The sequence below is a fragment of the Cyprinus carpio genome, chromosome A25 (genome assembly GCF_018340385.1).
Source record: "Cyprinus carpio isolate SPL01 chromosome A25, ASM1834038v1, whole genome shotgun sequence".
In the NCBI taxonomy this organism is placed as follows: domain Eukaryota; kingdom Metazoa; phylum Chordata; class Actinopteri; order Cypriniformes; family Cyprinidae; genus Cyprinus; species Cyprinus carpio.
The window spans coordinates 10,786,260-10,808,815 of NC_056596.1; the positions used below are offsets into that span (position 1 = coordinate 10,786,260).

Below are 22,556 nucleotides of genomic sequence, written 5' to 3' on the forward strand. Positions count from 1 at the left end.
TTTTTTCCTGCTTCTAACACATCAACTTTGAGGACAAAATGTTTACTTGCTGTCTAATATATCCCACCCACTAACAGGTGCTGTGATGAAGAAGTAACCAATGTTATTTACTTCACCTGTCAGTGGTCATAATGTTATGCCTGATTGGTGTATATTCATATATTCATACAACATTGACCTTTAAACATAAATAATTTTCCAGATAACTGTTTGACAGTGTAGTTTATTACTAAAAACTATGAATATAATAGAATTAGCCTTTTTCTGTGTGACATTTGATCATTGAATTGACATTGGATCTAGAATATGTACAACTGACAGTATCCAACATTACTGTGGCTAAAAATTGTAAAGTCTTTCCTGGGCTCCAATTTGGCCCACATAGATTGAGCAAGAACATTTCTATAATTCGTACTGTAGCATGTGATTTACATTAACTGTACATGAGGTTGCTTCATTTCAGTCATCATAACCATCTTCTGTTGCTCCAGCCTAGTTTAACAGTGGTCTTTGTTCTGGAGAGACAGACGGCTCGATCCTCTGGAACCGACTGGGCGGCCAGATGATGTGAGACGCCCGACCATTGGACAAGACCCAGAGAAACCTGTGGAGATCAGAATCATCAAGCTTCTGCTTATAAACTACCATGAAAAGCTCTATAAAGTCAAACAAAATGGTCTATTTCTTAAAGAGAAAGTAGCTTTTGATAGACAACACATTTAACAAAGAGCAACTGGAACAAGAATGACATGCTTTTCTCATCTAGTGAATAGAAAGTAATATATCTCTAGCTAGAAGAGAAAATGACCTCATTGCTTTTTATGGCCAGAAGGACATGGGAGAGATTCCAACAAGCTCCCAAAAGCCTTGATTTGGAGGGTATTGTAAATACCTGCGAGGTTTGGAGGGACTTGAAAGGGTGATAATGTACTCACCTGCAGAGGAAGATATAGACTTCAAAATCTTTGGGTTTAACAGCATGACAAGATCACAATATGAGTCTGAAATACTATAGAGAAGCTCTGAGAAAAACCTTACTGGGTCCATTTAATATCACTGATATACTACTATAGTATAGTTTTTGTCAATATTCTGACTTAGATTTTATTTTTATATTTTATGTTTTCATTATAATTTTTGTCAAATTGTAGTATTTTTTAATATATAATCTTTTTTATGTTTTAGGATATTTAGTTTTAGTTAAACTTCATCTTGTGAAATGTATTTTGACTTAGAATATAAAGCTAAAGCCCTGTATATAAAGCTAAAGCCCTGTATAAAAACAAAAAAACAAAAACAAAAAAAAATTATTGTCATTCCAAACCTGTATGACTTATTTTTTCCGTCTGTGGAACACAAAATATGATTTTGACAAAAAGAAGGCTGTTTGGCAATACAATGAAAGCCGATGTCCAAAACAAGGCATTTTATAGGTTTGTCTTACCAGTTTGAAACATGAGTTAAAAGATGACAGAGTTTTTATTTTTGGCTGAACTATCCGTTTAAGCCTATAAATTGGATGTCTGAGTCGAATCCGTGTGACATTTTGTGGGCAAAATAAACACAAGGTCTCAGACAGTGAGGATTTTGTGACCCGACTTTCAATCAGTGGTTTGTGAAATGCTGGAGTCTTATCAGTATTTTTGAATCAAAATATTTTGAACAACAACATTAGAAGCCTTTGTAACATTAAATATCAATCTAGATTCTCCAAAAGATTTCAATGTTGCCTTGAAAAGGACATTAAGTGAAAAAAAAAAAAGAATGAATACATATATTTCTTGCTTAATAATTCATGTAGTGGTGGTGGTGGTGTATTTTCTTACTGAAGTGAGTGAAATTGATTGCATGAATCATGCAAGAATATTTGCTTAGTGATATATGACCTGATGGTTTTTCACAAAATGTATCTCACACTTATATGTTCTGGCTTGGTCTCTGGGGAAAACCAAAAGTGTTTTGGGTAATGGATGTGAAACAATAAAAAAAGAGATTTAGGAAGTATGTGGTTCAGTGAGAAAAATATTCATTTGCTTTCTGAAAAGAAACATCATTAAAAATCCAACTGAGGACAAACACTCGAAAACATCAGCCGGTGCAAAACCATCAAAACTGAAGGATCACAACAGAGTCGTGCTGAGTCAGTGACTAAATGGACAGGACAATTTGTTTTTTTCTCAATCCATGTAAGCAAATCCCAACATTTCAACATTTCAAGGACGAATCTTGATGTATTGTGAATGATTGTAGTGAGTCATGTCACAGTCTGAGCTGAGGTGGGAGAAAGAATCACTGCTCTGTTTAATAATGTATCTGAGAAGCTGTGCAGCAAAGAAACTTCTTCAAAGAGCCAATAATACCTCAATCTCTATACATTACAGACAGGGGCATTCCAGCACATCAAGGCTGTTAACAAAGTCCCCAGAAAGCGGCAATCTTTGTCGGTGTTTGTTGAATTTTTTATAACCACATCTATTTGTTGCTAAATCTGCCTACGGTGGTGACTTCCAGAAAAGATCCTTTGAAACTGCAGCCTGAAAGACAGTTTCCATCGGTCACCTGCAGGATCAGACAAATGTATAACATCTAGTGACGTGCCTGAGAAAATGTCTAGCTGATACATGCCAAACTGGTTTTTATTTTACATCTTAACCTGCTGTAGTCAACAATTAAATACATTTTTTTAAATAACTTTTTAAAAATTTGGGGTTGGTAAGTTTTGTAATGTTTTTGAAAGAAGCTCATCAAAGCTGCATTTATTTGATCAGACCCCCCCCCCCCCCCATGGTAAATTGAGAAATATTAAACATTAGAAAAACACTTTATTCTATTGCAATATATTGTAATAATTATATGTGATGATTAATATGAAAGCAGCCATTACTTAAGTTTTTAAGTGTCACTTGATGTGTCATGATTTTTTTGAACCATGTCGTCTTATCAGGAACAAGGTAAGCAAAAAAAAAAAATTTGAATAAAAAAATAATACAGTATTTAAAGAAATAGAAATCCTTTGTAAGCATCATATTATTCTTAACATTTTTTTGTTCATTAATCAATCCTTACAAAAATTCTCTAAAAAAACATCCCTAATTTATATAAAACATTAATTACATTTATAATTGTAATAATATTTGATAATATAAATGTTATTTTTTTAATCTTGATGTTATTTTGAAAGTCTTATTGGCGATGTAACATGAATAAAAAAAAAATTACATTTAAAGAAGTAATCATTTAAGCTTTATTTTTAACAGTTTTTTTCATTTCAATTTACAAAATTCTCTAAATTCCCATCCCTAATTTAATCCATTAAACAAAATACTAAATTTGAAAAAATTTTATTAATTCCAATAAGTAATTTATTCAATTTAAAATAATTAATTTTGTGGAAATTATTAAATTATATATATTTTATATGTATATATTAGAAAATCAAATCATCCATTGTGTGCAAAATATTAAAATATAGTATGATTCTAGGGAGCTGTTGGTGGTTGCTCAGTATATCAAAGTATGTCTATGAGATGTTGTCTTTAGCAAGCACCAACTAACTGATTACCGGTCCAAATGTGTTGCTGTCCAAACTGTGTCCGTGATGGTCCCCCTCGATCCACAGATGTCCATCTGGAACTCTTACATAATGGTTTTTATATCCCAGCGTTCTGATAATAGAAAAATAATTATGCGTTAACACAGTAATGGATTCTGGCTGCTTTAAATGCAGGAAAACACCAGGCTATTTTTCCTTGTTTATGTTACAGTTGACCAGCTACATGAATCCACCAATCCTGCATTTGGCTTTTGGCCCGCTCTCTAAATCTAAGATCAATAATTAAAGTTTGCACAGCTGCTGCAGTCTTTGTTTTATATTTAAGTGACTTTTTGATACAGCAATAGCTCATATCCATTGCAGGCGGGGCTGTGAGTGCTTCAGGGCGAGAACGTGAAGGAAATTTCAGATTTTTAATGATAGTTTTTCTACATCAGCCATCACAGAACAAAATTAACTTCCTCTTCATATGAATCATCTCGAAATCAAACTCTCGAAGTCATCAGGCCTGGGATTTCCTCAACCGTACCCCAAGATCACCTTGAGATGTTATGTTTTTGGCCATGAATGCTTTGATGAGACATTAATGTTTAATGACACTTAGGGCTAAATGGTGCATTTGTGCGATACAAGCATTTAAAGAGGACAGAGCATGAACTGGCTTAAACAGATCCTTTTAGCGATTTGTCTTGTGCTACAAAAGCCTGTTAGTCTGAGTAAATGATTTTCAAGCAACATTTACAGTAAGTGGCAAACAAAACATTCTCGGCCATTAAAACTCAAGAATCAATCTTGATGCCATCTAGGACATGTCAAACATAATTTCTACCTCGTTCATAACTTAATTTCAGAAAACTTACTTGATGAAGTCCCCCTCGATCCCATTGACCCGTTTGATGATCTTCTGCAGAGGGTCCTTCGGGCTCCTGCAAAAGGAGTGAACAGATATGAGATGGTACGATTACAACATTTGCATACTGATGACAGAACTGTTCCTGGTTTATCTGAGGATGCTGCTGAGCTCACTGGATTACGGGGCATTAGGGACAGTTTTCAGAGACCAGATGGGTCTTATCTGCTGGAGTAAGTCAAGAAAAGACTCTATGAAATCTCGAAACTCTTGATTTCAAAATTAAAAAAAAAAAAAATTAAAAAAAAAAAAAAAACTTTATAGCTCAAAAAACTTTATTTCTCATATTGACAAATTCATAATGTGACTTTTAGCTAGCAAATTTATGTTTTGTAATTGCAATATATATTTCATAGTATATCTCATAGTGTGATTTTTTTATCTCACAATGTGATTTAATATATATTTTATTTATTTTAACTTTATTATATTTCCAAAAGTTAATTTACATAAATTTGCAATGACCTATAAAGTCACTGAATAAAGATTTTTTTTTTTTTTTTTTGTTATTTTTTATTGAAGGTTTTAAAATATTCAAACTATTAAAAATGGTCTTTGTTAATGGGAATAAGGCTAAAATAAAATGAAATATAAATCTTTGGATGAATAGGTTGGGTTATTTGTTAGAATGAATGAATTTTTTTTTTTGTTAAATAGAAGGAAAAAAAACCCTAAATAAAATCAGAAATATTGCCTTGGCAACTAATTGAAATAAAATAAAGTTGAAGTACTACAATTGAAATAAAAATAATTAAAAAAGAATAGAAATAGAAATAAAAATGACAAAAGCACTAAAACTAGAAAACTGAATGTGTGTGTGTATGTATATACATATATATATATATATATATATATATATATATATATATATATATATATATATATATATATATATATATACAAGCAAATTCAAGATATTAATAAATACTAACAGTACATAAAAATACTAAAATAACACTGTTAAAAACCATATCATATTATAGATAATATTATAGACACAATGTTATTTTTTTTTAACAATGTTAATTTTCAATTATAATTTTCATCATAATAAATAGCACAAAAGAGTGATTTATCATAAAGGAATAAAATTCCTCTTTCGTGACATTTTAAAGTTACAATTATTTACATGACTTTTCCAGGCCTGGCAATCCCAAGTTCCTAATACTTCCAGGCTTTCTGTTAGTGAAGCTGATCCTACATAGCTTTTATTTTGAGGTCAAGTCTTTGTAAGTGTTACATTTGTAGTGTTTGAAGTATTTGCTCCATCAGTTTTGACCTGATCCCCACAACCTCGTCTTCCAGGAGACTGCAAACTTCTCATCCCACCCACTTCTGAATCTTTCTGTTACAGGTTGTCACCCCATGCTTTATGGAATTTCATGTACGGTAAACTTTTCTGCTTGTTGCCTTTCTGCTAGACTGCTTTCTCAGCTGCAACACACCCTGTAAGGCTTCTTATAAGATGACTTCTCACGGCTGAAGTGTGTACTGTGGTGCCAAACGTCCCTCAAATGCTGAGGAAGCTCTTTGGTGAGAAATTGCCTACTTTCTTTGTGACAGTCTGAACACCATGTCTTGAAAATCTAGGCACTAGAACAAAATCTGTTCCTCTAGATATCTCAAGACATCTGTAGGACATTTTATGTTATCTTTTGTTGAATAAAGTTTACTCTATTGCTAGTTTTTAACTACATAACTGTTCGACGAGGTCCCAAAAGTCTAAGACCACTCTTGATGCCACTTTTGTGTTTTAAAATTAATTTAAAATCAAATTTCAGATTTTTCAAGAAAATTCAATGAACGGTTCACTTCAAGCTTCCTGTCAGAACCTATGCGACGTTAAATCTTCAAACAGCTCTAGCTCACCCTCCATCCGTCATAAACACACACACACACACACACACACACACACACAACTCTTCTGCAACAGCCCTGACGCTCAGCCTGATTTGTTATTTTCATTACCTCTGCAGGCCTGGATGTTGTTGGTGTTTATCTCAAGTGTTACATACGGCATGCTGGGAGAATATATTCTGATTTGTCAAGTAGGATTTTGCAGTAAATGCAAGAGCCCGGTTGAGTGTGTGTCAAGAAAGACTTATTTAAAGACTTCCAATATTGATTATATCTTGCAAAAACTTGGCCAAACTGGAAAAAATTATCAAAAAATGATTATATTATTCAAATGCCTCAATAAATGTTTTAAATATAGTCTGAATTAGTCCAGTGGTTTTCAGCTGGAGAGTGTATGTGTGTGAGTGTGTGTGTGTGTGTGTGTGTGAGTGTGTGTGTGTGTGTGTGTGTGTGCATATACATATACAGAACCAATTAATGTCCAAAGTAAAATCTGAGCAAAACTACTCTGATCTGGTCCACAGCATTTATATATTGAAATTGCGCATCTTTATCAGTTATAGCGCAGAAAACTACAAATAGAAATTATGTTGACAAGGCAAAGATAGAGAGAAAGTGGGAGTATTAAATTAAGTGAACAGATGGTAAAAGCGAGCGATATAGTAGCCCCGCCCCCTTTTGGGAGCCCTGACCTGACTGACAGCTCTGCTCGACCAATCAGCTTGCACTAAACGCACGAACTACAGGCAGCAATTTGCCTGTCCCCGGGGAGACTAGGTGGAGGGTGCGCGCACGAGCATGTGTGTATCATTAGGAGCGCGGCACAGACAGCTGGAAGGATACGCGCTTCTCCGGTCCTCAGTCCGCGGTGCGCTCAGCATCTTTCCCACACCAACCGTATGGAGAGAGACCCCAAATCTCCCACATCTCAAATAAAGCTAAAATTCACTTGGATCTAAAATCTCCATAATAAGGCTGGAGCTCGATCCCGCGATTGAGAGGAAAGGAATATATTATGCGTTTCAAACAAGGAATCTTATTCTCTCCGGTAAGCGCGGCTCTCTCACCCTCTCCTGACTCATGAGCATCCTGTGTGATGGGGGATTTAATAGCGTGCCAGGGCTCTGTATGCGCTCAATGAGTATTAGCATCACTTCTGTATATATATTTTAAGCATCCGTTTTAATCATTATCATATTTTGGATTAGAAAGGCTCTGCGCATCAGTGTAAGAAATGTCGTAATCTCGCGCAGAGACTCTACAGGTATGGGGAGGAATAACTCTAAATCCAATAATGTGATGAAAGTGATCAAGAGGAAATTATTGATATATGACTCCCAAAGTTAGATTTTAGTGTGAGTAATACAATTATAAGGTGTATTCTGTAACAAGTTTAAGAATGTATTAATATTCTGAAAAAAAAAAAGCTTAGTAAAAGTTATCAGTACTGAACAATAAATGTTTCATTATGAAAACTGAGGATTTAGGCAGCAACTTTCAGCCAAACTGTATTATTCTTACAGATACTCATTTGGATGTTACTTAAACATTATCTTAAATGTTTAGCTTTATTTCTGGACAATTAGATTTGTTCATGCACAATCAACCGTCAAAAAATGGTCTTATAAATCTTGCTGTATCACTGTGTGTAAAATTTGTGATGGTCACAGGTGCTTACAATCGCTACAGTGAAATTTAACAAAAATATTTCTCATATAGCACCTCATTTTAACAGACGTCATTCGGTGCTGTTATTCTTCAGCATAAAATATAAAAACATGCCATCTACAAACTAAATACAGGTTATGTTTGCTTCCTATGTCAGATGGTAAAAGAGGTTGTGATGCAGCAATATAAAACAAACCGGCTATGAACTTGAGTTTCCTTAGCATAGTTCATGTAGTTCTGGAATAGGACACTTAGGGATCTTATACTGTAGTAGTACAGTTGTATGTTAAAAAACATTTGGTTTCTCTTCTGGTATGCTGTTATAAAGTTTGTGTTTTTGGTTTGGAATCAAAATGCAATAATGCAGGTTAATGTAAAATAAAAAAGGACAAGGAACCTTATTTGGTCTAAGCACCACTGATTTATGGTATTTGCTCCTGCCTCATGTGTATGAACAAGGTGTAGATGGAAGTGTAGAGATGAGAGAGAGAAATCAATAAGGACAACAGAAGAAAAATGCTAACATGTCTTGAGACAGGGCTGAAGAATATGTGACAGAAATAGCTGATATATCTATAGGGATTCTGTCAGCAGTGCTGAAGCGTAATTAATTGCTGCCGTACGGTGTGTTCACCAGCAGTGTGGAGCAGGTGAGAGCTGGAGGACTATATAACACACACACACACTCTCTGATCGTGCTTGTGTCAGCATAGTATCTTAGCTAATTATACTTCACCCCAGGCATTTGAAGTGACACCATGTAGTGTGATAGGAAACAATGCTGATGTATTACAGCGCACTGGAGAAAACACAATCATGTAGTCAGGCTCATAACTCATGAAGTAAAGTTGATTATATTGTACAGTTCTGAACAAAAGAATAGAACAGAATAAAGCAAACAAAACTGAATTGAATGGAATAAACAAAATGGAACAGAATAAAGAGTAGAGTAGTAGAAATGAACACTGAAGTGAAGAAATAGATGGGAGGGAAGTAGATAGGTGAGTGATGAATATAAAACACTATAGAATTTATAAGAGAATATAATAGAACAGAATCAAATACACCTGACCAGGGCAGTGTTTCCCAAAGCATTGTAAGCCTAAGTAGATCATAGAAACATTGCCACCAGTGATCTCTACGATGACAAAAGCAGCCCAGATCAGAACAAAACTGAACATGGCAGAACAGAATTAGAAAAGAGCAGAAAATAATAATAGAATTGAGTAGAATATAATGGAATACATAAAACAGAATAGAAAAAACTCTTATTTTCTGAATCTCAACCAGGTACAGTATATATATAATGAAAGCAAAAGAAAATTTTGTGCTACAGACTCTGTGTATGAATTAAAACCAAAGCAGAAGGTGAAATGAAAAACAGCCGAACGCTGCCCCTTTGTTCCAACACTTAATATTTCTGCTATTGAAGCCAAACTAGAAGTGGTCCTGGTCACATGGTCAAGGACTAAACGTTTAATCCATTAACTTAACCATCACAAAGAGTTTGCCTCTGCTGTGTTTTAAGTATTCTGCCCGCCGCACATGTATTTTGCTCTTGCTTTCAGTCACTACGCAGTATGAAACAAAACCTGAGCAGTCCCCTCAGATCCACTCCATTCCCTAAACACAAACCAGAGGGGAAGGAGTTTCGCAGTCTGTTATGCCATCGTAATGTGACAAGGTGTCACCTCCAATTCATGATGTCCCCTGCACATGCTTCGCTAGGAACGCTGCCCTGTTGCCGAAGTATGGCAAGATTTCTACTCATTCCAGCCTTGTGAATAAAACATAGCACAGCAGGGCCACTTTATGTGGTGTCTGTAGCATTAGACGAGTTGATGGAAAAGAGAGTGTGTGTGTGTGTGTGTGTCTATGTGTGTTAGTTACTTGAGTACTTTCTCTAAAAGAGGCAAACCATAAATATTTCAGTTAAAGTGGTTGGACTCTTGACTCTAGGAAAGGAGCGGTTGTCAACAAAAAGCTGTGATTAATGCAGACAGACAGAGGAACTGCTGTTGGTACTGTTCAGACAAAACACATTACAAAATTCCACTGAAAACTTGCCTAGAAAAGCACTTGGTGCTAAACGCACACAACTTCTTTGACAGGTAGCCAATCACCACATACTTCATGTTTAAAATATGGTGGGATTTTGGAAATTTCACTGTGGGTGATCACTCCACTTGTCTGTATTTCTTTGGAATTTCCAACATTACTCCCAGCTTTGGCTTCAGAACAGTTCAGCTGCCCATATACACACACACACACACACACACACACACAAACACACACACACATATAGTTAAAAACATGTTGTTACTGGACATTATCTCAACTTCTCGTATACATGGATCTACTGTGAAAACTGTAAATTTATGGCATTCAGCTTGTTGTGTCAGCTTTTCTAAAATCTTTATAAAAAATATATTTTATTGTTATTATTATTACTTTTTTTTATTTTTAAGTCTACCAGGGTTGGGGTGGGTTCTAAATTTGCACAGTTGCTGTTTGATTTATATTACTATTTCCAGAAGAAAATTCAATAAACAAATTTTTTTTTATTTTAAATTATTACAGAATTTAGTCTTAAAATAAGATTACATGAAATCTCAATTATTTTATTCTACTGAAAACCATTCAGCTATAGAAGCACTCTCTATTATTTCAAATCCCTGTTTCACATAATGAAGTGAGCACAACACTCATGAACTGCAGCTGAAGACTCTTTTAGTTAAGAAGGACACATACAGTACATGAACAAATCAAATTAGTGTGTGTGGGCATCTTCAGAGCAAAGCTCTTAACAGAAAATAGACTGAAAGGGGAAAGATAGAGATGTGTGTCCTTGTGTGTGCATCACTACTTGTTCACACTTATGTTCAGCTCGGTGCATCCATGTTGTGCTTGTCATAGCAACAAAGAGCATGTTCTCTGCAGATAATGGCAGTTCATTATCTGTTAAATAAATCAGCTATTTGAGAAAAATAGCCTTTGAAGCTTTTTTAAATGATAAGAGACAAATTTGGCCAGTTAAAGTCAAAGTGTAGACATTAAAGTTTCAAGCAGTTTTATATATGATGGATGAATATACTAATATACATGAGATATTTTAATAATTTATAATAATTTTACTCACACACACAAACACACACACACACAGAATGAAACTAATATACGTCAAAATTCCATCAATTTGATATTAAGAAAGATTTTGAATTGGATTTATTTGACATTTACATTTAGAAATATATTTAATTGCTACGCACACTTGTATACAAATTCAAACAAAATTTAATTAAGATATTTAATTATATTTATTTTAGACATTTATTTAATTTATACATTTATATTTTAAGAATATACATTTTTAAGAATTTATTTAATTGACACATTTAATTATATTTATTTTATATACACACATGGCCAGAATTGTTGGTACCCTTGGTAAATATGATCAAAGACAGCTGTGAAAATTAATCTGCATTGTTAATCCTTTTGGTCTTTTATTTAAAAAAACAAACAAAAATCTAACCTTTTATTGGAAAATAAGAATTTAAAATTGGGGGAAATATCATTATGAAATAAATGATTTTTCTCAAATACACATTGGACACAATTACTGGTACCCCTAGAAATTCTTATGAGTAAAATATATCTGAAATATATTCCCATTCATATTCACAATTTTGAGCACACCAGGGTGATTATGAACATGAAATTATCCAGCCATGGCTTAATGTTTCACAGAAATATAAATAGGAGGGAAAACAGTGGCCAAATTCCAAATTAATCACCCATCACAATGAGAAAAACCAAAGAATATATTTCTAATGTGCAGCAAAACATAATTGAGCTTCACAAATTAGAAAGTGGCTTTAAGAAAAGAGCTAGAGCAGTGAACATTTCCATTTCCACCATCAGGGCAATAATTAAAAAGTTCCAATAAACAGGAAATGTTATGAATCTGCCTGGACGAGGACGTGTGTCTATATCGTCCTAATGAATGGTGAGAAGGAGAGTTTGAGTGGCTAAAGATTCTTCAAGGACCACAGCTGGAGAATTGCAGAAAAAGGTTGCGTTTCAGGGTCAGAAAATCTTTAAAAAATCACCACATGATGTTTGGGAGGGCTTCAAGAAAAAAATCAAGAAAAGAACATGCTTTCACCAAAAAAACAATCTCCAGCATATTCAGTTGTAAGACACGACTGGAACTTCAAACAGGACTGGCTTCTATGGTCAGATGTAACTAAAAAATTTGCTTTTTAGCAACAAGATGTGTTTGATGAACACAGGGATAAAAAGTACACCATGAAATATACTGCTGTATTTTTAATGTTGTGGGCTTACTGTATATTTCTGCTGGAGGTCCTGGACATCTTGTTTAGACACATGGCATCTTTGATTCTATCAAATACCAACAGATAAAAAATCTAAAATTGACTGACTCTGTTAAAAATCTTATAATGGGCCATGTTTGGATCTTCTAACTGGACAATAATCTAAAATCAAACCTTAAAAACAACACAAAAATGGGTCACTGGGCACAAAACCAAGCTTCTCTTATGAACATTCCAGTCCTCTGACCTGCACCTTATAGAAAATGAGTGCTGAACTAAAGAGGAGAAGCACCAGCATGGAGCTGTGAGTCTGAAGGGTCTGAAGAGATTCTGGATGAAGGAATGGTCTCTGATCTCTTGTCAGGTGTTCTCTAACCTCATCAGGCATTATAGGAGAAATCTCCGATACTATTTTGGCAAATGCAGGTTTCAAAAAGTATTGTTTTAAAGGGTACCGTTAATTGTGTCCAACGTGTATTAGAGAAAAACATTTATTTCATAATGATATTTCCCCCCATTTTAAATTTTTATTTTCCAATGAAAGGTTAGATTTTTGTGAATTTTTTAAATAAAAGTTCAAAAGGATTAACAATGCAGATTTATTGTCTATAAATATAAGAGACATGGAAATTCTTGGAGAGAACTCATCTCACTCAGCTGTAAAACTGCACAATACAATGTAACATGAAAACAGTGATTTTTTGCTATTATACTAATTGCTTGTTATTGGAAAAGCCACTGCTTTTAGTTAGTCTCTCCTCAACACTGCAACATACTGCCTAATTCTCATACATCAGACAGTAAGCAGCTTCTGAAATAATTTTACAACCTCATAATTTGTACGGTCGTTGGAATAAATGGTGGTCTTTGCACAATCCCGGCAAAAAGCAGACTACAGGACCAAACAGTTGGCTATGCAAGGAGAAAGAAGAAAAAATGCTCCCACCTGCTTGTGTTGACTCGGCGCCATAGTCGCACTAACATAAGCACACTGTCCTACAGGAGTTCTTTTGCAAACCTGCTCCTATAGTGATACTGACAGCTTCATCTAGCACAGGCGGGCGGCTTTGTGCTTTCTGTTCTCAAGGTTGCAAGCCAATCATAATTTCAACAAATTGACTAAGATGTAGCAAATATACACTGAGATTTTCTGTGTAAGCATCGAAAATTTTATTTTTGTATTAGGGCTATTAATCGATATCATTGAGCATAAACCTTATCACAAACCTCACAGTGCACAGCAAATCCATTTTGTAACCAAGTTATCAATCTGTCCAAGAGAGCGCTGTATTTATAAGACGCCCCATCAATTTGATTAAAAACTGATTTATATTAAATGCAATTGAAAACACAGACCACATCAGATTTTGTCACTATATAAAAGGTTAAAGAGCAAGTTAATGGGTGAGGGATAACAACCGCTCGTGCCACTGCAATTGCACAAACAAATATTTCATGCAAGAGAGCTGCTTACTGTGTTATGCATTCAAATATAGTTCTAGTCAACCATACAATAGATACAAAGCACAGAGTCTGAGTTAACAGACAAATTTTAAAACGTCTTAATTAACTTACTGTGCCCATGGGCAGCTGCCACTGAGAGACAAAATGCAGTGGTTATCACTGAGCCCTTTGGGATAGCACTTCATTGTGAAATAATTGCCCCTCTGTGCATTCAGCTGGCTTTAATGTCTATTTATGAGACAATAAAAACCAATGTTAGCAATGCCCTTAGAATGCTTGAATAACAGATTTGAAAGAAATGCAAAACACAAATGTGTTCACAGAAATCACAGTTGTTAAATTGGTTTTCATATAAATGTGGTTAAAGTAAATGATTATATTCCCAGCGCATCATAGCATAGAAATGAAAGCATGTTACAACAGATTTAAGTGTCTGGCCAGTCAGTCGCCAAATAAAGCTCATTATCTCACAATTACAAAATGATCTATGACAGAAATAAGATGGAACTACTGATGCTCTTAACCCCAGGCTGAGAATTGTTGTGATGTATGCAAATTTTCTTAACACCTGCCCTCATGCACATAAAAGCTCTTTGACATTTAAATATATATTGCGAGAGCTGTCCCAGTGGTCACATGATAGATGTGGGAAAGGTAGGCATATGAGGTCAAACCAGCAATAATGTATTTGATTACACGAAAAAGCAATAATACCTTCACTCATATGGCCTAAATATATTGTCATGCTCCTAAATGCCACTGTGGCTCTTCTTGAAGGTAATGTGACACCGTATTCATTACCTCCCTCCTGTCTCTTATTTTCCACAGATGGGAAGTGACGAGTGTGACTGACTGAACATAATAACGATGGCAGACAAGTGGTCCGTCCCCCACAGGAACCTGAGCTCACCCTGCAAATTTCCACTTTCCCTGCTTCTGTTCCCCTAAGGATACGCTGACCTTCACATATGCAGCCTTCATGACAACCCAAAGCAGGGCAAATTGAAAGGTTGCTACTCTCTGCCAAGGACGACATCAGGTGAAGTTGCTGCTTTGGGGTACTTGCCATAAGCAGAAATACACCCTGTTGTCATAGCAAATGATTCTGTGTTTGTGAATTTAACGCCACTAACATCAGACCCCATAAGGACCAATTACAAGCTGAAGAGAGGAGGACCAAGATGAATGATTTGTTGTTTGCAGTCTGTTTGCTGGCAGGACTTGTGCTGACTAACTCAGTTCAGGCCTCCGAGTGGAGGGTTGTGTGCCTCAAGCTGTGCAAATGTGAAGTCCGACCCTGGTTCTCTCCCTCATCCATGTATAATGCAGCTCCGACTGTGGATTGTAATGATCTAGGACTTCTGTCTCTGCCTGAGAGGCTGCCCTCAGACACACAAGTAGTTCTATCACAGGCCAACAGCATCGTAAAGATTGAAAGTCCCTTGGACTATCTGGTAAACCTAACAGAGGTAGACCTATCTCGAAACAACATATCCTCATTGAGTGATGTCTATCTAGGTCACCTTCCACAACTTCTGTCTTTGCATCTAGAGGAGAACTGGCTAAGCAGCCTTCATGATAACTGCCTTGCAAACTTCCCAAACTTACAGGAGCTATATGTTAACCATAACCTTCTCTCCTTGATCAGTGCAGAGGCTTTCCGAGGGCTTAACAAGCTCTTGAGGCTCCATCTTAATTCAAACCAGCTGAGGGCCATAAGAACAGAGTGGTTCCAGGATCTTTTCCAGCTGGAAATCTTGATGATAGGAGAGAATCCAATTGCCAGAATACAAGACATGAATTTCAAGCCCCTAATCAATCTCCGCAGTCTTGTGCTAACCAGAATGAACCTTACTGAAATCCCTGACAGTGCCCTGTTTGGACTCGATAAGCTGGAAAGCGTGTCATTCTATGATAATATGTTCCCAAAAGTACCTCAAGCTGCTCTCAGACAAGTGCGGAACCTCAAGTTTCTGGACCTTAACAAGAATCCCATAGAGAGGATCCAAAGGGGTGACTTTGTGGACATGATCCATTTGAAAGAACTTGGTATTAACAGTATGCCAGAGTTAGTTTCCATCGACAGTTTTGCTGTGCATAACCTACCAGAGCTGACCAAAATCGAAGCAACGAACAACCCCCGACTTTCCTACATCCACCCGAATGCATTCTCCAAACTCCCCAGTCTCGAGTCCTTGATGTTGAATAGCAATGCGCTCCGGGCTCTTCATCATGTCATGGTAGAATCCTTGCCTAACCTTCAGGAGGTGAGCATGCACTCCAACCCCATTTACTGTGACTGTGTCATCCGCTGGATCAATATGAACAAGACCACGGTCCGCTTCATGGAACCGGATGCCCTCTTATGCGCGGGGCCCTCAGAGTTTGAAGGTCGTCTTGTCAGGCATGTGCACTTCCGTGAAATGGCGGATATCTGCCTACCACTAATATCTCCTGAAAGCCTTCCTGATCAGGTCAATGTGGGTGCTGGGAATTCGGTCTCTCTACACTGCAGGGCATTTGGCGATCCTGAACCTGAGATCTACTGGGTCACACCTTCAGGCGAGAAGATCTTGCCTCAAATGGTTACCAAGAAGTATCACCTGCATCCTGAGGGAACGTTTGATATTTACGGCATCACAGAGAATGAGGCTGGGCAGTACACCTGCGTGGCCCACAATCTCATAGGTGCAGACATGAGATCTGTCTCAGTTGTAGTAAATGGGTACTACCCACTGCCGGCAAATGAATCCTTGCACATCCAAGTCAAAGGGATTGAGCCACATTTGGTGAGGATTTCTTGGGTGCCACCCAAGGGCAGTCTTGTGTCGAATATTAAGTGGTCAACAACATCACAGCAGCCCTCCTTGCAGTTTACCGCCCATGTGTTGTCAGATGTAAAAACGTTCAACCTCACACACTTGCAGCCACTCATGCAGTACGAGGTGTGTGTGGAAATTACAGACCTGCAAAGTAGACATTTGAAAAACTGCATAAATGTCAGCACCACTGAGGTTTTAATAGGAAAAACCGATGATAGTATCAGTGACAGATTGATAATCGCCATCACTGCGCTGCTCCTGATCGTGTCCGCAGTATTCTGTTCATTCATTTGCATGTTGTGGAGGAGTGATCACCTTTACAGGAAATTACGAAATCAGCAGTCTGAGATATTACCCTCACACATTAAACCAATATGGGGGTCAAGGGCTAAAGCCAATGATTCAGAAACAGACTTGACAAAAAACTCCATTTGAGAGAAGAGCAACAGTTTGTGATGCAGTGGACATTAGACTATGTGTCTCTAATAACTCTCTCAATCTTATACCGACTCACACCTCTGGATCATTATGAAATGGATTCTGTGTGGTTTGTGGTCCAAGACATTTCTTGCTAAATCTGACATTGATTGCCAAAAAGTCACTTATTGTTTAAATGTCACACTTCACTGGGGAGCATGAAGAGAATCGTTATTTCATGCGGGATCAAAGAACAGCACATGAAAGGTTGGGCCTGACTATTTATTAAGAGCGCAAAGCATCAGTGGCCGAGTCTTTTTATTGTGGGCTTGTAGCAACACTACTTGTGCTGTGTCATTGGTAAAATAAACAATGTCAAGTTTATGATGGACTACCCTTGTAGAATAAATCATAACTGTACACATGTACGACACTTTGTGATAAGATACATTTATACAGAAAATGACAACTTGTTTTCATTGCAAGTGTTTTACTCTTAAAATGCCTTCAATTGACTAATTAAACTGTCAACTGAAAAGCCATAAACGTAAAAGAAACAGAAGAGATGCACAAGATGAAAAGAAAAATGTGAAGTCACAGTTTCATGAAGTAGATATGCGGGTGCATCATTAGCTTGAAAACCTTTTTAATGTGGCAAAAAACAAACAAACAAACAAACAAACAAACAAACAAACAAACAAACAAACAAACAAACAAACAAACGTGTATTTTAACCAAAGTCTAAATATCAGATAAAAATAACCTTTTTTATATTTACAGAAACACAACAAAACAGGCTGCCCGAAAATTTGTATGTGCCTGGGGAGTTGGAATATGAGAAAAAAGAGGAAAATGAGGAGGTGGAGTTTTACAGTGTGAAGGTGGGGCTTGGGGAAGAAAAAAATTCACAGAACTCATTGACTTTAAGTCACATTATCTTCTTTTTCACTAAAAATCCAATAGGAATTCCAACGCTAAACTCCCACAGGTGATGAATTGCCATCACAGAACAAATGATGTGGGGGATTTATCAGACTTGCATGCTCATATATCACAGGGGGTTTTAGCACCAAACAAAGGGGCTTTTAGAGTTAGGCCATTTGTCACCTACACAGGAGCTAAACTAATTAAATTAAATTCAATTCAAGTTTATTTTTATAGCGATTTTCATGATACAAATCGATGCAAAGTGACATGTGCCATAATATTTCTTTGTAACGTTAAATACAAAAACGATTAAAACCATTTGTATACATTTTTACTATTGTTAAGAATATTTTGAATATTTTAAGAAATATTAAAATTATTTCAGACTGTACACATGCTCAAACTACAGTTAGAACTGGATCTGAATCCCCATTATTTAAAAGGACCATATGATGTTGCTAAAAATAGAACATTATTTTGTGTATTTGGTGTAATAAAATGTGTTTATACTGTTTAAGGTTCAAAAAACATTATTTTCCACATACTGTACATTATTGTTTCTCCTCTATGCCCTGCCTTTCTGTAACGCGTACTTTTTACACAGCTCATCAGTCTGAAAAGCGAGGTGTGCTGTGATTGGCCAACTATCCAGTTCGTTGTGATTGGCCGAATACCTCAAGCGTGTGACTGAAAAGTTGCACCCCTTACCATACTGTGATGCCATGTCCCAGCGTGACGAGACAAAAACAATAAAACCCATTAAAAAACAAGGCAATTTTGCTTCCAGTGGGGACATAATTACTGATTATAATGACTTATACTGTTTTTTTATGCATTGCGTTGCATTGCACCGCATAAACATAAAACCATGTCTGCATTTGTGGTGGTGGGAATGAAAAAATACAAGCGCTACTCTACACTGCTCAAAACTCATGTTTGAATCATCAGTGACAAATCCTTTAAATATGAAAGCATACTTACAGGCTGTGAGTCAGCATTATTTGTCAGAACACCGGCATTGTAGGCTACTCTCCCAGGAAACAATCCTCGTTCTTGTTAAAATGTGTTGCTCACATCTGAATATTTGAGTTGAACTGTTCTGGAACAGTGTTGTAAATAAAACTTAACCACTGATTTCTAGTTGTGTCCTCTTTTGGAAGGCCAAAAAAAGTAGTTTTGCTTTCACAACGAAACACACAGCATCTCCACAACATAGTGGCGGCAACAGCAATACTACAGCGACAATAAAAGTTACACCTTCTATCTTTGCATGAACATTTGGGTGGTGTTATGCAAATCTTCCCACACAGTGATGTAGACATGTGGGGGGCGTGTTTAAATGAGGCGTTTTTGAACGAGTCTTAACTTTTATAAAGAATATCTCTTTTGGTTTGAGACTTTAGTCTTTGCAACTTCAGGGATTTTATCTATTCACAAACAGCTTGTAACACACCAAAGAGAAAGGAAAACTTGAAATCGCATCATATGACCCCTTTAAATAAACATCTGACATAATTCACATTAACTATACAAAAAAATGGCACTTGTCGATGTTTGGAAGATGACACAAAATTATGAGTAAAAAAAAAAACTGTTTTCGCCTGTGTCATGTAAGAACTTCGACTCGTTAGCGCATTTTAATCAAAGTCAAAGTTTATCATTAACTGTCCTCAAGTTAGATATTCTGACTTTTCAAGTTAAACTGAAAACAGCTTTAGCAAAGATGGATATGAAGTGACAGAGGGTGATAGAGAGCACCTCCTGCAGACAAAAATCTAAAGAGGGCAACATGAGACTTGTTCAATCAACCATCAGCTTTCATCAAAAACAAGAACACTACAGACTAGCGTTTGGCCCATCAAGAAAATCAATTCACTCTCCATTAATTTCAAACCACAAAATGTTGCAAGTAATATAAGGTATATGACACACCGTGTGTGTACAGGAAGACGAATTTCCTCTTAATTAAGTGATGTGCTCAGCAACTGAGAAAATGAACAAGTGGGCTATATCTTCAGGACCATTAGTTCAATTAATCTTGATTAATCTCGATTATCTTATCACAGTGTTTATGTCCTTCTTTCCATATGGTCACGCCATGATCATGCGACTGAAAATAACTTTATTAAATCGCTAATATGGTGAACTTGATACATCAATTTCAAGCTCCACCTGGTTTGATTACTATGCAACTCCATTACAAGGCTTCTGTTATGGGTTTGTGTCATAGCATCAATATATCTATATCAATATAAATATTACAATAAACAATAATATGCAATTATTTGATTAATTAATACAGTTAAATTTCCATAAATAAATAAGGAAATAAATAAGTCTACATTAGACCTCAACATTTGACTTGGACTGTAAAAGTCAGATTTCATTAGGAAGGAAATAAGACTGTGCCTCTTTGCAGGGCTGGAAACCCTTTGCTTAACGCTCCACTTTAATGGCACATTTTGTAATGAATAATTTACCTGGTTCTAATGACCCTGTAAGCCGACCCGTTCAAGCAGCATCATCATTCTGAACGAGGTGATTACAGCAGTGAGTCAATGTGAGACGCCAAGATTAGAGAAAAAATGAGCACAGTTCAGGGGGAGGTTACCGAGAGCCTAGCGACAAGCAGCTACTGTATTAGTATTCAACCAAGCTAACAAGTTTTCTTGGCATAGGCAATGAACAGGTGTTTCATCTTTGTTTAATGACGATTGAATCCCCTTTTTATATAAAAAATTTAATTAAACTACAAATGACTGTATGGGGCGTGAAATGAAAAATGAAATGAAAAAGATGGGCATGTTCGGACACAGACGTCTGCAACAACACTACAATAACCCAATAAAAACAATCAGTTCAGAGGGAAAATTATGTCTAGGAGCCACAGCTTATGATCTGACAAGATAGCTTGTTTTCGTCAACAAAAAATAAATAAATAAATAAATCAAAAACCAAAACCTGACAGCCAGAGCTCTTACCATGACAAATGATATGTTTAGTGAATTATCAATACCTTCCTTACTGCCTTGATTTGCGCTGTGAATCCCATTTACAGTTCATGTTACTGCATAAAAAGAGACCTATTCCCTGACAATAAGTATTGGGACAATACCTGACCAAAACACATCCAGTGTCCTTTCACTCATTGGCTTCACACTAAGAGTCACTGACTGAATCATGCAGGGAACCTTGAAAGCTGCAGGCAAAAGCTGATATGATAAATCTCTTGCATTTAAATGTCGATTCAATCAAGACTGATTAACAGTGTCATATGAGTTCCTTCAAAACAGATGGTAGTGTTTTTACCTTCACCTAAAGCTGCATATGAGTGGAGGAGTTATTATAATTTTGTAAATGTTATTATAATTAGAATGTATAAAGTTGACAGATAAATGAATGAATGAAAAAATTGGACAATTCGACTTAAAATTATTAAAGTGCATTTAAGTACTTTCAGTGAATTTACAGCATATTTTACCAAAGTTTCTTTATTTCCAGTTATGAATTTTAGTGCTTTAACTTAAACTTATTTCATTTAGTTAACAAGGCAACATTTCTAATTTTCATTTAATTTCAAAGTTTTTCATCTAATAATTTATTTAGTTTTTAATTGTTTTAGTTTTTTTTGTACATGTTAGTTTTATAGGAAATAAAAGAAAATCATTAATTTTAGTGAATTTACTGTAAATTGAGACAACAAATAATCTCGTAAATATGATCTTTCCAACTTAATTTGAATGCAACATTAGTTTTGTGTTTTTCATGTAGAGAAAACATTGTTTGCACTGCTGTTTCCCATAAATCATTTTCTATGCAGAAAGAAAAAAAGATTTTTTTTTTACTTCATTCATTTTTCTGATGTCCTTCAGAAATGAAAAGAAAAACGAAGGCGGATATTTATGCACCGTATAACCACTTAAATTATTGATGACATTTTAAGGGTCTGAAAAGTAAAGGCTTTCAACAAGAAGATTGAACAAACAATGGCTGATGGACATTGTTTAAATATTTCATGCTGGAATTTAAAACGACTATTACTGTGCAGTGCCATTAGCCAAACTCACCGTGTTTCAGTGATAGGATCCACTGCCTGACTGACTCAAGCTGCCAAACTCTCTGTAACTAAAGACCATTAGCCTTGACAACAGACACAAGGAATAGACGTTCGTAAAGCATCTCACCCAAATTCAGTTCAGCTGAGCAAAATCAACTTCATAATGTAAACAACGACTTAGGTCATGTCTTCCAAGGTATCATAGTCATAACACAGATCTGCTTCATGCATCCTTTCACATAATAACACTATACATCACTCCACTTCCCAATAAAAACAAGCTCACACTTCATTTTATGTGTACTCATGTTACAAAGCTGCTCCAATATATGAACAGATCTACCCTACTTAAAGAAGAAACGCTGTATGATTTAATGTGGGCAGATTTTTGCACTTTCATTTGGACAAGGATTTGTGAGCAGGCCTGTGTGATTTGATTGTACACGTAAAGGACTGCGATGAAAAAGGCCAGCGATTACACGGTGCAGCTACATTTTGAGCACAACAGCTCTGAACAGAACAAACTCCATCATCTATGAGC

General features: G+C 36.0%; 1 protein-coding gene and 1 long non-coding RNA gene across 2 annotated transcripts; one reads left to right on the plus strand and one right to left on the minus strand.

Annotated features, from left to right (window-relative positions):
* Window positions 1–207: 207 nt before the first annotated feature.
* On the minus strand, window positions 208–4,553 carry LOC109096278. The gene is made up of 3 exons (XR_006153613.1): window positions 4,414–4,553; window positions 3,563–3,665; window positions 208–604 (listed from the first exon to the last, which is right to left on the minus strand). It is a non-coding gene; the product is annotated as an uncharacterized LOC109096278 (long non-coding RNA).
* Window positions 4,554–7,084: 2,531 nt separating this feature from the next.
* Window positions 7,085–17,475, plus strand: LOC109096657 (leucine-rich repeat neuronal protein 3-like). The gene is made up of 2 exons (XM_019110282.2): window positions 7,085–7,368; window positions 14,621–17,475. The coding sequence occupies exon 2, from the start codon at window positions 14,974–14,976 to the stop codon at window positions 17,047–17,049; it is 2,076 nt and encodes a 691-aa protein (XP_018965827.2). The 5' UTR covers window positions 7,085–7,368; window positions 14,621–14,973; the 3' UTR covers window positions 17,050–17,475.
* The last annotated feature ends 5,081 nt before the right edge of the window (window positions 17,476–22,556 follow it).